At 40.1% G+C, this 13902-nt stretch overlaps 1 protein-coding gene and 1 long non-coding RNA gene across 3 annotated transcripts in view; both read right to left on the bottom strand.

The window, feature by feature from the left end:
- Nucleotides 1-13902, bottom strand: part of mfng (MFNG O-fucosylpeptide 3-beta-N-acetylglucosaminyltransferase) — a 41028-nt gene that overhangs the window by 14826 nt on the left and 12300 nt on the right. For both annotated transcript variants that reach the window (XM_023959192.2, XM_023959197.2), the window contains exon 4: nt 2802-2955. In XM_023959192.2, coding sequence (XP_023814960.1) covers nt 2802-2955 — 154 coding nt within the window. The remainder of the gene's footprint in view (nt 1-2801; nt 2956-13902) is intronic.
- On the bottom strand, nt 5522-12400 carry LOC111948011 (uncharacterized). Its single transcript, XR_013657359.1, has 2 exons — nt 5681-12400; nt 5522-5595 (listed from the first exon to the last, which is right to left on the bottom strand). It is a non-coding gene; the product is annotated as an uncharacterized LOC111948011 (long non-coding RNA).

Genomic DNA, 13902 nt, shown 5'->3' with positions numbered 1-13902 from the left:
TTTAACAATGCTATCCTAAATGATGCTCCTCAATTTACTTCATTCATACATGTGGGCTTAATTGAATCAATAATAAATTTACACTGAAATGAAATTCAAGTAAATTATGGGACTTCTAGCTCTAGCTCAGTTATATTCTGACATAAAAAATTTTTATATGTTATATTCTGACATAAAGAAATCAGCTCTTTTCTGGGCATCCTTGAGAGACATTTTTTTCAAAGTAAAGTCAAAGGAAAAAGGAGAGAATTTTAAAAATAGTTTGGATCATCTTTGTTACTGGTCATCATAAGTTAAACACACAGAATGTGTTTATTTTTTTTACAAACGTTTGTAGTAAGAGACAAAAGCAAAAAGAATTAGGCAAATATTCATTCTTCATCTGGTCAAACAAATGTAAGGTAAAGGTTTCACTTTCACTACTCACAATAACATATTGTTATTTACATGAGTTCTTTTTGTTTTAACGGATTACATAAAAGTTCTCTATTATATCACTAATAATGAATGAGAAGAAGCATAATGTTCATTAGTTTGATATTCATTATCCCAAAAATTAAGACATTAATAAAGGAAGGCCCAAATAATAAAAATTGACCATGTCAGTAGCGGGTATTTCCATTATTTGTCACAGTAACATCTTGACAGCGATGACTCATGCTCCTCACTAGCCTCATGTTGTTGTTCTGAAGGAATGTGTTCCACTCTTTCACAAGTGCTTCATTCATCCGGTCCCAGACGTGCCCTGTTAGGTTCAGGTTAGGGGACATTGCTGGTCAAACCATATGAGGCACTTCCACTTTCTGAAGTTGAGTTGTGACTATTTTGGCACGATTGGATGGAGTGTTATCATTCAAGAACAAAAAGTTGAGGGTGTGCTGGTGGAAGTGGGGAATGTTGATGCTTTTATGATGTCTCTGAGATAAAAACATGCAGTGACTGGACCATGTACACTAGCCAAATTGGTGTTGCGCTGACTGGTGATGTCTGTCCAGACTGTTGCACCTCCTCCACCAAAGCGAACCCTGTGGACCATGTTGACCTCAGCGTAATGCTCACCTCGCCCTCACCAGCAACTCTGACAACCATCATTGAGACCATTACTGCACTGTACAGGTGACATGGCTTTGTGCTACTACAAACGTTCACAGCTGTGTCTTGGTGTCAGTGGAGTCACCTGCAACAGCTGTCTTGCATTCAAGTCAAAGTGCTGGAGTCAGTTGTGAATGGTTTGTCTGGAAACCATAGTACCCGTTAAATCTGATAAATGGGTCTGCAGCTGTGTAGCATTTGTAAAACCATGTCTGAGGCTACGTTCACACTGCAGGTTGAAATGACCCAATTCAGATTTTTTTGCCCCTGTGCGACCTGTATCTGATCTTTTCATGACAGTCTGAACGACACAGACCCGATCTTTTCAAATGCGACCCAGGCCACTTGGTTATGTGGTCCTGAATCCGATGCGTATCCGATCTTTTAAAATGCGACCTACGTCTGAACGGCCAGGCCACATGTATCCGACCCATACGTCATTGATACACTACAAACATCATCATTCTGCGTTGAAGTGGGCGGGAACGAGAACATAAACATCAACCATGGCGGACGATGCTGCTGAGACCAGTCAGTGGAAGGGAAGCGAGGTCACCGATTGGATTAATATTTGGGGTGACAGCTCTTTTCAGGTCAAACCTTAGGGCTTTTATCGTAACCGGGCGGTTTTTGAAAAAATTTCCACTGAAATGGTCTGTCATGAACTGGTGGTGGAGGACCCAAAATGCAGGAGACCAGGATTGGTGACAGAAAATAAAACATTTAATTAACAAACTGAAACATGACAAAACTGGGAGAAACAAACTGGTGACCCAGAGCAGATGACCTGACAAGGATGAACAGAAACTAACACACTTAAATAGGCTGAGGGCAATTAACTGAACTGAAGACAGCTGTGGATCATGAACCTTAAAGTAGAGTAACTGACAAATAGAAAACCAAAAACATGACCAAGAACCACTGAATCCTTACATGGTCAAGCGTGGTGTTGAACCTTTCCCGTGATGACTTTTTTTTTTCTCCCTTTCCAACCGTGGTCAGAAGCGCGGGGGAAACAAGGCGGATCCTCCTCCGGGGTTCACTTCCCCGTTCGGACCCTCAGATTCTCCGGAGCGAATTAATAAAGAGTCAATAGCATTTATTCTGGGGGAAGCCTTCTTTTATTACTGTTCTCCTTCCTCCACAACACACAACATGAATGCGCCCCCACACTGCCCCCCTCATTCTCTACCTCGCTGCACGTGCTCTCTCTTACACACACACACACACGCACGCACGGCCCCAGCCCTGCAGTTGACATCAAGTTTTCATGGCTGTTTGAATGATGATCTTGGAATGACTAACTGGCAAAATCAGCTTTTTATTCCCACAAAATATTGAAAATGATGCCCCATTGTAAAGGTTTTTCTGTTTATTTCTTTTGTTTTTTTTGTTTTGGCCCAGTACAAGTAAGACACAGTGTACACAGAGAGGTGCAAAACACAAAATCAGCTGTGTTCTATCATCCCAATACAATTGACTTCCATCCTGAAAATCTCAAAAGTTAAACAAACACTGTGAATAAGATGTCCACTTAGTTTTTACTATATTGCTAACTTATTGTGAGTAAAGTAAGTTTGTTATTCTTGTGTCAAAATGATCTTTAGTATTAAATATAATTTGACACTGAAACGCTGTGAAAATTCTGAAGTTCTTCCCTAGTTCTTCCCCAAAAATCTCATCACTTTAGCTATCCCTGTGTTGTGTACCGTTTGGTTTCTCTCCAGCAGCTCTTGAGCTGTGATGGGCTTGTCTAGGCTCGGCTTCCCCACGTAGATGTCCCCCTCCTGAGGAAAGGCAGAGAGCAGAGAGAGGAGGGCCACAGGGTTCACATAGTTGTCGTCATCCACATGACAAAACCACCTGAAAGGGAGAGATTCAAAAAAATGCAGCTGCAGTTAGTCCTGGATCTTCAAACCACCTCGCCTCTTCTGTGTTAAGCAATAAAATCCAAACAAATTGAATTTTTCATATCAAAGCTGTTGGTTCAATTTAAACATTGGCTCCAAAAACCTTCAAAACTTGTTTAAGCATGAAAAAAACATATTAGCAAGGAAATGAAAGTATTTGTATACATTAATGCCTCCAGTTTAAAGATGATGTTTGAAGTTTCAGAACCAACACAATTTTAAGGTTTTCTTTATCATCTTTATCATCAATATATGCAGCATCTTCCATGAGACAGTAATTGTGGACTGTCACATCCACAAACTTAAAAATGTTTCAAAGACAAAAAAGAAAAACACCAACTGCAAACACAATTTTCTCAGCAAAATCCATAGCTGAGGGGAGATAGACTTTGCTTTTTCTTATTTCTATTTCTGCTGTTTGACTTGACTGTGAAGCAAAGCAAAAAACATAAATGATCCATTCTTTTTTCTAAACTTAGATGCTAAATGGAGTGTGAGTCAGACTCTTTAGAATGGACTTTCTCAGAAAGAACTGACTGACACACTAAGTATCATTTCCCATGTGATTTTACCAATAGACATGCTACTAATAATAAAATCAGAGAGGTCATGTCACTGCCAACTGAAAGGTTGTTGCTTTTAAAAAAACTTTTATTTTAGCTGCAAATGAAGAAAACAAAAAGTTCATGCAAAAAAATCAATGTTAAAATAAAATTGGAAAATTCCACAGGAGACTGCTGGACAGACAGTCAAGTTTTTTCTTCTTTTGGAACAACCCCTTTTATCTTCAGTAAGAATGTCCTTTACACTACAAATACCAATTTCTTCAACCGTAAAGCATACTTTACATTATTAATGGTCCATCTTAGGGGTCTCTGAGCTAGACTCTACCTTCAGGCAAAGATAAGCATTAGGAAGCATGTGATATGTCACATTGCTATCTCTTACATTGTGATCTATACAGCGATACTTAAATGTATCGTTTTAATGTCTTTCTGCTTTTACTATGCTGTTAAAAAAGTTAAATTTTTTATGATATTATATGACTTTTGATCCTAGACAAATAAAAAGCCTTTTTCCACCTTAATATTTAAACACCCACTCCAATGACAAATTTTGTCTTGGGGTTTTTAACGTGTTCTTGTGGCATTTTTCTGATGATGGAGAACATGTATAAAGAAACTTAAGCTTAAAATTGCATTTCTGAGTATTTTTTTTTCAAATTGTTGTGAATTAGGAGCAGATAAAAAATGCAGTCTAAAAAAAGCTTTTAGTTGCTATGAACAATCTACAACTGGTGGAGCACACGCTCCCTGGTCCGCTCCTCTCTGATGCATCCACTTGCAGACAACCATGCCTTTTGTTTCCTCTTTCAAGATGGCGTCTGGCTCAAAACTGTATGGCTGATAGCTGAAATATTGCCCGCCATTTTTGTTGCACTGGTAATGTTAGGTTGGGGTTTTGAGGGGCTGTAGACTTGCGGAAGAGAGCGTAAACAAAGTCACGATAGGATAATAGCGGAGGCTTGCTCCCCATCAACAGTCCTGCTCACAACTCAGAGCCAAATGTCTGATGAACTACTGCTGCTCTGCAGAAACTATGTCCAAGAAAACAAAGCAGGCTTTTTGATTTTGTCTAAAATAATCATAATCATAATTAAAAGATCACTGGGCACACTTTAACAATAGATTAAAAAAAATGACTGGAGTGGGACTTTATAAAGACAACACTTAAGTATTTCTTAGTTTTGAAAATATGTTACAGGAGGAAAGGTTTTCTTTCTCATCCAGGTGAAAGTCTCCTTTTTGGACTTTTAAAGACCTAAAATTATTACTATTTTAGCTTTTTTTTGTTTTAGAAACTTTAAAATGTATTTATTCCCAAACTGAGGGTGTATTCAGACTAGACCCATTTAGTTCGCTTCAAGAGTTAGTCTCCCCCGATAATCCGGAACAATCCATCTTAATTTTAGTCTTAATACACACATACAGACCCTGGTCCGGGACCAGGAACCGCTCTGTGACCCATCTTTCGAGGTGATCTCAGTTCGTTTCCAATTTGACTGAGTTTTGGTCCATTCTGAGGTTCCTAAGTCTGAATACGATACGTTTTTTAAGCGGAACAACTGGACCAAACGGCCACCGTAGCCTCTGGTCACGTGATGTAAACATAGCAGAAATGTAACAGGACAAATGTACAGCAACGATTGTCGTGTTATCAAAGAGGAAAAAAGGGTCCAATTCCTTAAGTGAACGTTTATTTTAAAGGGCCTATACCATGCTATTCTAAAGCCTTTTACAGGAAACAATATCCTTATATATGCTATTAGTAGAAAGAGAAGAAAGAGTAAATTATTAATTAAATATTATTTGTTTTATTGAGTTCTTTTCCAACCCAGAAGTAAAATAACTCAATCTCTGTGGCACCAGTTTTCGCTCCAGGTGGGTGCCGTTCAGTTCATGTCAACCTAGAGCTGTTTGTGTGCCGGCTTGGTCATTTTTTCACACAGACGAGAGGCGTTCGAGTTCCTTGTACTGCTGTTTAATGTGGTGTTCCTTTCTTTAAACTTTACACCGCATCAACATCCGTAGAACTAGCAAACAAAAGTAATAATTAACTATAACATATGAATTGCACATCTTCATACCAATAATGCAAAAAATAATACACATACATACCACTTTGGCCTGCTAATGAACCAACCGGTGAACTAAAACACAAAAATTCTTCTTAATTGTTCTCTTATTGCCGTCTGTCGTGCTGACTTTGCATGTGCTGCTCTTATAGGAAACAGGAAGTGCCTATTACAACCTGTAACTGAACTCAGGTAAACTAAACATTAAAAACTCTTCAAAATTAAATCTTACTGCTCCTAAAGCTTCATAGGTGTGATATAAAATGTAGAAAATACAAATATTTAAATCTACAAATTAAAGAAAAATAATTAAAAACGTTTTAGGTAGCACTGCGGCAGAGCGCCCTCTGCTGTCAAAATAAATAACTACTAAGACATCAACTGCTATACTCCCACCATCACAATACTAACAGTATGTGATTCTGAATAGAAGCTAATACTATAAATAAGCATTAACAAATACTACTCTGCTTCAAGTAAGAGAACAGTCTTGTGGACTGGTCTTTCCAGAACAGTCTTGTTGGTACGTGTTCCTCCTTTATCTTCAGTAGAGTCACCAAGAAGAAGTTTAACCTTTCTGACCTTGCCGTCGGCTCCTGGAATGACTTCTATGACTCTGTGTTCCAAGAAACCAGTGGAAGCTCGCCACTCATCTTGTAGCAAAACGATGTCGTCCACCTTTGCATTTCTCCTGGTCTTGTTCCACTTACTTCTCTGTTGCAGATTTAACAAATATTCCTTTCTCCATCTAGTCCAGAACACATTTGTCAAATACTGCACTCTTTTCCATCTTCTCTGCAAGTAGAGATCCTCTTTAACGAATTCTCCAGGTGGTGGTGAGATTACTGTTGATTTCATCGTCAAGATGTGATTCGGGGTCAGCGCCTCAGGTCCAACAGGATCGTTGAGGAACTCCACAGTTAGTGGTCGACTATTCACCACAGACATAGTCTCATACAAGAATGTTCTCAGTGATGAAGTATCTAATCTTGAGGCAGACTCATCAAGAATAGAACTCAAAACATTTCTTATTGTCCGAATTTGCCTCTCCCAGACACCTCCCATGTGGCTGGAAGCAGGTGGGTTAAAGATGAAACTTATACCCAACTCTTTCGCCTTCTCTTTAGAAGCTTGTGTTAAGCTCAGGAACTCATTCTTGGCACCAACGAAGTTAGCTCCTTGATCACAATGGAGTTGACTGACATTGCCCCTTATCGAAATGAAACAACGTAGTGCATTGAGGAAACAATCTGTGCTGAGATCGTCCAGAACTTCAATATGAATAGCTCTGGAGCACATGCATGTAAACAAAAGTCCATACCTCTTCATCTCCTTCCTTCCTTCCTTCACATAGAATGGTCCAAAGCAATCCATTCCGCTGTATGTGAATGGAGACATAGCTTCCGTTCTTTCTGATGGCAGGTCGGACATCTTCTGCTCCTGACTGTTTTGTCGATATTTTCTGCACTTGACACACTTGCGTATAAATGATGCAACTTCACTACTGCAGCTAATGATCCAAATGCCATTAGCACGTATTTCATTGACCGTCATACCCCTTCCCTGATGATGAATCTTTTCATGGAAGTGCTTTATAAGTAGACGTGACACATGATGTCCCTTTGGAAGTATGGCTGGGTGTTTGACGTGTGGATGGAGTGATGCTTGCGAGAGTCTTCCTCCCACCCTCAAGACATTGTGCTCGTCGAGGAATGGGCTTAATTGATGAAGCTTGAAGTGAGAACCCTCCGCTTCTTTATTTTGCTTTAAAGACTTGATTTCCTCATCAAATGCTTCCTTCTGCACAGAGCGTATTATGAACTCCTCCGCTTCTTTCCTTTCTTCCAGCGTGCTACTTTCATTGGACATTGCCTTGTGGTTTGTTGCATATTTGGCTCGTCGCTTCAATCTTGCTATTGCTTTCACAACTCTTTTCCAGTCAGAAATTCTTTGTAGTCTGTCAACAACTGACTTTTCTTCTCTTGCTTCAACTGTGAAGACTTGCGCTACCTTGAATTCCGGATCTTCTGAGTTGATCTCTTTCATTTCAACTTCTTCTTGAGGCAGTTCTTTTTGCCATAAAAAACTTGGTCCTGTGAACCAATTAGACTCCGCTAATTGTTTTGTCATTTCTCCTCGAGATGCCCTATCAGCAGGGTTTTGTTCAGAGGCAACATATCGCCATTGACTTGGTTCTGTAGTTGACCTGATTCTCTGTATTCTGTTGGCAACAAATACATGGAACCGTCTGGCGTCATTGTTAATGTAACCAAGGACAACCTTGGAATCGGTCCAGTAGTATTCTTTTAAACCTTGAATGTCCAACTCCTTTTTTAGGAAACTCGCAGTTCTGACAGCTACTACTGCAGCTGTGAGCTCCAATCTTGGGATGGTTGTCACCTTTGTGGGAGCTACTCTGGCCTTTCCCATTATGAAGTTGCATTGTACTTCTCCTGTCTTAGTTACAGTCCTGAGGTATGAGCACACGCCGTAACCGGATACACTGGCATCAGAAAAACTGTGTAGCTCACACTGCTGAACGTGTTTGAATGTTGAGGTGATGTAGCATCGAGGTATGTTTATGGTTGGCAAGTTCTTGAGGTCTTTGAGCCAGGCTTCCCATTGTGGTTTGAGGTCTAGAGGGAGCGGCTCATCCCAACCCAGCTTTTCTTGACACATCCTTTGTAAAATTCTTTTGCCGACCAGAATGAATGGGGCGACAAATCCAAGTGGATCAAATATAGATGCCACTGTGGAGAGCACTCCTCTTCTAGTGAAGGGATTGTTCTTTACATCAACTTTGAAGCTAAATGTGTCAGACGTTACGCACCACTGGACTCCTAAGGCCCGTTCCATCTTTGGTTCTCCCAAAGCCAGGTCCAGATCAGTATCTCCTGCTGCACGTTCTTCTTTGGGGATTGTGGCGATCACTTCTTTGCTGTTACTGATGAACTTGTGCAGGTGCAACTTTCCTGTGTCACAAAGTTCTCTGGCTTCTTTCACAAGGTGAATCGCTTCTTGCTCTGAGTCTACAGCAGCCAAACCATCATCTACATAGAAGTTACGTTGTATGAACTTCACAACAGCTTGACTAAACTTGCTTGCTCCCTGTGTGGCTAGATGCTTGAGCCCGAAGTTTGCACATCCAGGTGAGGAGGCTGCACCAAACAAGTGGACTTTCATGCGAAACACAGATGCTGGATGTTCCATGTTGCCGTTTTCCCACCATAGGAAACGAAAGTAATCTTGGTCTTGTGGAGCAACATGAAATTGGTGGAACATGCGTTCGACGTCACACATGATGGCCACCCGTCCTTTCCTAAAACGACACAAAACTCCCACTAAAGTGTTAGTTAGATCTGGTCCTGTCAAGAGCTGCTCGTTCAGTGATGTGTTTTGGTACTTGGCTGATGCGTCAAAAACAACTCTGATCTTATTCGGCTTCTGGGGATGATAGATGCCATGGTGAGGGATATACCAAGCTGGTAGGTTGTTTATTTCATCTTCCGGAACTTTCTCAGCATCTCCTCTGACTATTATGTCTTGCATAAACGCCACATAGTCGTTGTAATAATGTTGATCCTTTCTCAAACGTCTTTCTAAGCACTTCAGTCTGTGTTCTGCACAAGCCTTGTTGTTGGGTAGGTCAGGTCTTTCTTCTTTAAAGGGTAACGGCATTTCAAAATGACCGTCTGCCTTTTGCCTTATGCCTTCCTTTACTTTAGACAAAAACATCATGTCTTCTTGTGACATTGATTCTTCTTCAGCCATGTTTTCAACAAAGTCCTTTTCCAACGCTTTGATTATCTCAGCTGGAACAATCATTTCCCTTACTTTGTTTCTCTTTACAAAGTGGACTTGAGTTTTAATTTCTGGAGACGACTCAATTACTGGTAAGACTTGTTTTACAATAACACGATGACTGACTCCAATCTCATCTTCATAGTCGCTTGCAGAACAGCTGTAACCAATAATGCTCCAACCAAGCAGAGACTTTTGTGCGAAAGGCTGGTCTCTCTCCCCGCTGATTACTTCTATGGGAAGTAACGCTTGAGGACAATTATATCCTATGAGCAAGCCAACTTCACAATCAAGCTTGGGAGCCATGTCCTTTGACAAATGCTTTAGATGGGGCCAATTCTCTGCTGTCTTGTTTGTGGGAATATGAGATCTGTTGGCAGGAATATAGTCTCTGGTGTAGGTTGTTGGTAACTTGACTCTCAATTCTGAGTTCATGCCTCGTACTTGTAGGTCATTCAGCTTGTGACTGGACACAACCTTAGTTTTAGATGTTATTGTGGAGATCTTGAGCTTGACTGGCTCTGATGTGGTATTGAGTGACTCTGCTGTGTCCTTTAGAATGAAGGTTGTATCGCTTTGAGTGTCAAGCAATGCATACACCAACTTCTCCTCTTGTGGGTTGTCTTTGGTAGAGATATAAACTGGAATGACTGAGGAAGTGCAACCTTGTAACTGTTGTTGCACCACTCTGTTCGATGTGACTTCCTTAGACTCTTGCTTGGTTTCTTGTTCCCGTGGATTAGGCACATTTTCTTTCACTTGATTAGTCTTTAGAGCTTCTTGATTTGTCTTTGGATTTTGTTCTTTGTCTCTTTTCTCTCTTTCTTGGTGTAAACATGTTGGGTGTGGCTTTTGGCATTTATCACACACGCTTCTGGAATAACAGCTTTTGGAGTTATGGCCTGACTTGAGACAGCCAAAACACAACTTCTCAGACTGCACAAACTTGATTCTCTCTTCGACTGGGTTTTCCATTAATTTCCGACATTTGTGGAGTGAATGACCTGGTTTCTTACAGAAAAGACACGTCTTATTTGGCTTTTCACTGGTACTTGTACTCAGAGTTTTAGTATTCAAAGCGTGACTTCTTTTTGGCTTGTCTCTAAGGAAGTGGTGTTGTTCTATGTCAGATGGCTTTAGTGCTTGCAGTGAGGTTATAGGATTGCATGCGATTCTTGCTTCTTTGTTCAGAAACTTGACAAAATAACTGAAATCAGGGAACACTTTATGTTCGTCCAGGAATTTTGTCACTGTTCTATTCCAACGTGCACTCAGCCAATCTGGTAATTTTGCTGCGATTCTCATGTTTTCAACACAGTCATTCAGCACTTGTAAGCCTTGTACGTACGGAATTGCGGACTCGACACTGCTCAAAAAGTCTGCAAACTCACGTAGATCTTTGCTGTCTTTAGTTATTTTTGGCCACATTTGAATCTTGTCTCGATATGCCTTGCCTATTACAAAGGGATTTCCAAATCGATCTTCAAGTGTGTCCCAGGCTGCAAGATATGCTGTGTCTGTTCCAACTAAAAAGTGACCTTCAATAGCCTTTTTTGCTGAACCTCCAACATACTTTCTTAAGAAAAAGAGCTTTTCATGTATGGGCAGGTTTTTACGGTCCACTAATGTTTGAAAGGACAGCTTCCAATCATTATACTGCAGCGGATCGCCTGTAAACACTGCTGGTTCAGGAATTGGAATTCTGTTAGCCGTGATAGCTTCAGCGAGTGTCTTTACAAGTTCGATGGAAGCCACTTGTTCAGAAGAAGAAGCTGCAATTTGTGTTACAGATGCTTGAGGAGGAGCATGGCAGCTTGAAGGAATCATGGGTTTAGATGGGATGAAAGGTCGTGAATGCACATTAAGGAAACTTGGTAGTAGGAGAGAACTGTCCTCTTTTACTTGTGTGTGCATAAGAGGCTTTTCTTCATCCTCATCTTTAATACTTTCAGCGTAAACTCTTAACCTTGCTTGTGCTGCGTTATGCTTTTGCATCTCTTTTAATAGTTCCACTTCTTTTCTTTTCTCCTCCAACCTGTTTTTTATTGTTGCACTTTCTGTTAGAAACTGTGCTCGTTTTTTTGCATCTTCAACTTCTAGTTCTCTGATTTCTTCTTCACGTTGATGTTGGGTTTTCATTATTTTGATGACTTCTTCTGAGGCGGCTACTTCAGCTGCTGCTAGTTGTCTTTGTACTGTGTCAGAAGATGACCGCTTGGACATATCAGACATGACCTTTGATTTGTAAGACATGCTTGAAGAAGTACTACTTGAACTACTGTGAAACACTGATTCAGAATCTGGCCAAGGAATATCTTCTGGATTGCCATCTTGTTCGAGTAAACACTGTGCTTTAGCTTTGGCTGTGTGACTGATCGTATGGCACATGTCACATTTTCTTCTTATTTCAATGTCTGGACTTCTAATTTGTCTTATTGAATCATAGATATTGCAGATGTCTTTCTGAAACGTGTCTATTGTGTCCACAGCTTCAGCGATTATTTCTATGTCTTTACCTCTCATAAATCTCCTGAAACAGTTTATGTGATACTTCCACTTTTTGTATAGACACTCAAATTCTTTTGTTAAATCAGTCAGGTGAGCTTCTTGCAGAGATTTTCCCTTTTCAGTTAGTGTGCGTTTGCGCTGACTTTTGCGAACTGCTGTTTGTTTACTTTCAGCTGATACTGATGTTTGCAGAGTTTCTTCTCCATCTGACTGCTCATTATCATCATCTTGTGTTTTACATTCTGCACCGTCTTCCTTAGTGCGCCCTTCTGTATCCTTCTCCTCATCTGCCATTTTGAGTGTAAATTGTAGCTTGTAGTTGTCTTAAGCTTGATATGCATTCACTTTTTGATGCCTCAGCTCTCTATCTTTAGCTTTCACATGCAGCTGTCTAGTTTTGTGCTGCTCCAAAAAATGCACTTTGGTTCTTGTTTGTCTAACTCTCACTTGATCACTTTACCTTAGATTTTGCAGTGCTTCGTTTGAGCATGTGATCCTTCCCTTGTATTTGCAGCTTCTTGCTTGCAGCTTGCTTCAGTCCCGACAGTGCTTTGCCTTCTCCGGGGCAGTAAAGTGTTCTACTGTGCCGGCTTGGTCATTTTTTCACACAGACGAGAGGCGTTCGAGTTCCTTGTACTGCTGTTTAATGTGGTGTTCCTTTCTTTAAACTTTACACCGCATCAACATCCGTAGAACTAGCAAACAAAAGTAATAATTAACTATAACATATGAATTGCACATCTTCATACCAATAATGCAAAAAATAATACACATACATACCACTTTGGCCTGCTAATGAACCAACCGGTGAACTAAAACACAAAAATTCTTCTTAATTGTTCTCTTATTGCCGTCTGTCGTGCTGACTTTGCATGTGCTGCTCTTATAGGAAACAGGAAGTGCCTATTACAACCTGTAACTGAACTCAGGTAAACTAAACATTAAAAACTCTTCAAAATTAAATCTTACTGCTCCTAAAGCTTCATAGGTGTGATATAAAATGTAGAAAATACAAATATTTAAATCTACAAATTAAAGAAAAATAATTAAAAACGTTTTAGGTAGCACTGCGGCAGAGCGCCCTCTGCTGTCAAAATAAATAACTACTAAGACATCAACTGCTATAGTTTGCAGCGTGTCTTCATCTCGCCCACGAAAACAAACTACATCTGAACTTTTGCAAAGATGGATATGAATATATATAAGAAAAGCATTTTTGCCAAACACTGCTAGCTCAATGGGGAAAGTGGGTGTTTGTGCTAGCCTAGGGGCGGGGCTGGCAGCACAGACTCTTCCTCGAAAGGGCTGTTTTCACTGGTCTATGTCACGATGTGAGAAGCCGCTCGTTTTTGTGGATTGAGAGGGGCTAGTGCTCAGAGAGCAGGTTTTTTGAGGAATACTCAGAAATGCGTGAACAGATCAAAATACTGCTTTGGGGTTCCTTTTTGTGAGGAATAAACATTATAATACACTTAAAAGCTCAAAAAAGTGATTCTGCATTGCATATGCCCTTTAACACAGCTAAAAATGCTTATTACATGCTTTTCAGTGTGTTGTTAAGCATATTCCACCTGGCACTACTGTGACACAATCCTGTAATCTACATTGTTTTTTCTTTAATAAAATTCTCTTAAAATTAATTCCATAACACTACAACGATAAGACACAGAAACTCAGTTAAATTTGGTCAGATGAATGCAAGCTCATTAAAACAACTTTTTTTTTTTTTTTTTTTAAACAAAACATTAAAACAACTTTTAACGTGATACACATTGCTTCTCACTTTTTTCCCGACAATCTATTTATCATAAATTCTTATCAGTGTTCTGTCTTATCTGTCTTCTTGGCAGTAACCGCCCTGCAGCAAGCCTCAGCTGGACCAAAGTAGCAAGTAAAATGTGTTGAGCCTAACATTGATACAGGTGTTCAAATTGTTGGGCAAAATATAAAGTTTGA

This window comes from Oryzias latipes, chromosome 1 (genome assembly GCF_053564925.1).
Source record: "Oryzias latipes strain Hd-rR chromosome 1, Olatipes_Hd-rR_3.1".
Lineage (NCBI taxonomy): Eukaryota > Metazoa > Chordata > Actinopteri > Beloniformes > Adrianichthyidae > Oryzias > Oryzias latipes.
Note: the sequence above shows the minus strand (reverse complement) of the source record. Positions and strands in the feature narration are given on the sequence as shown.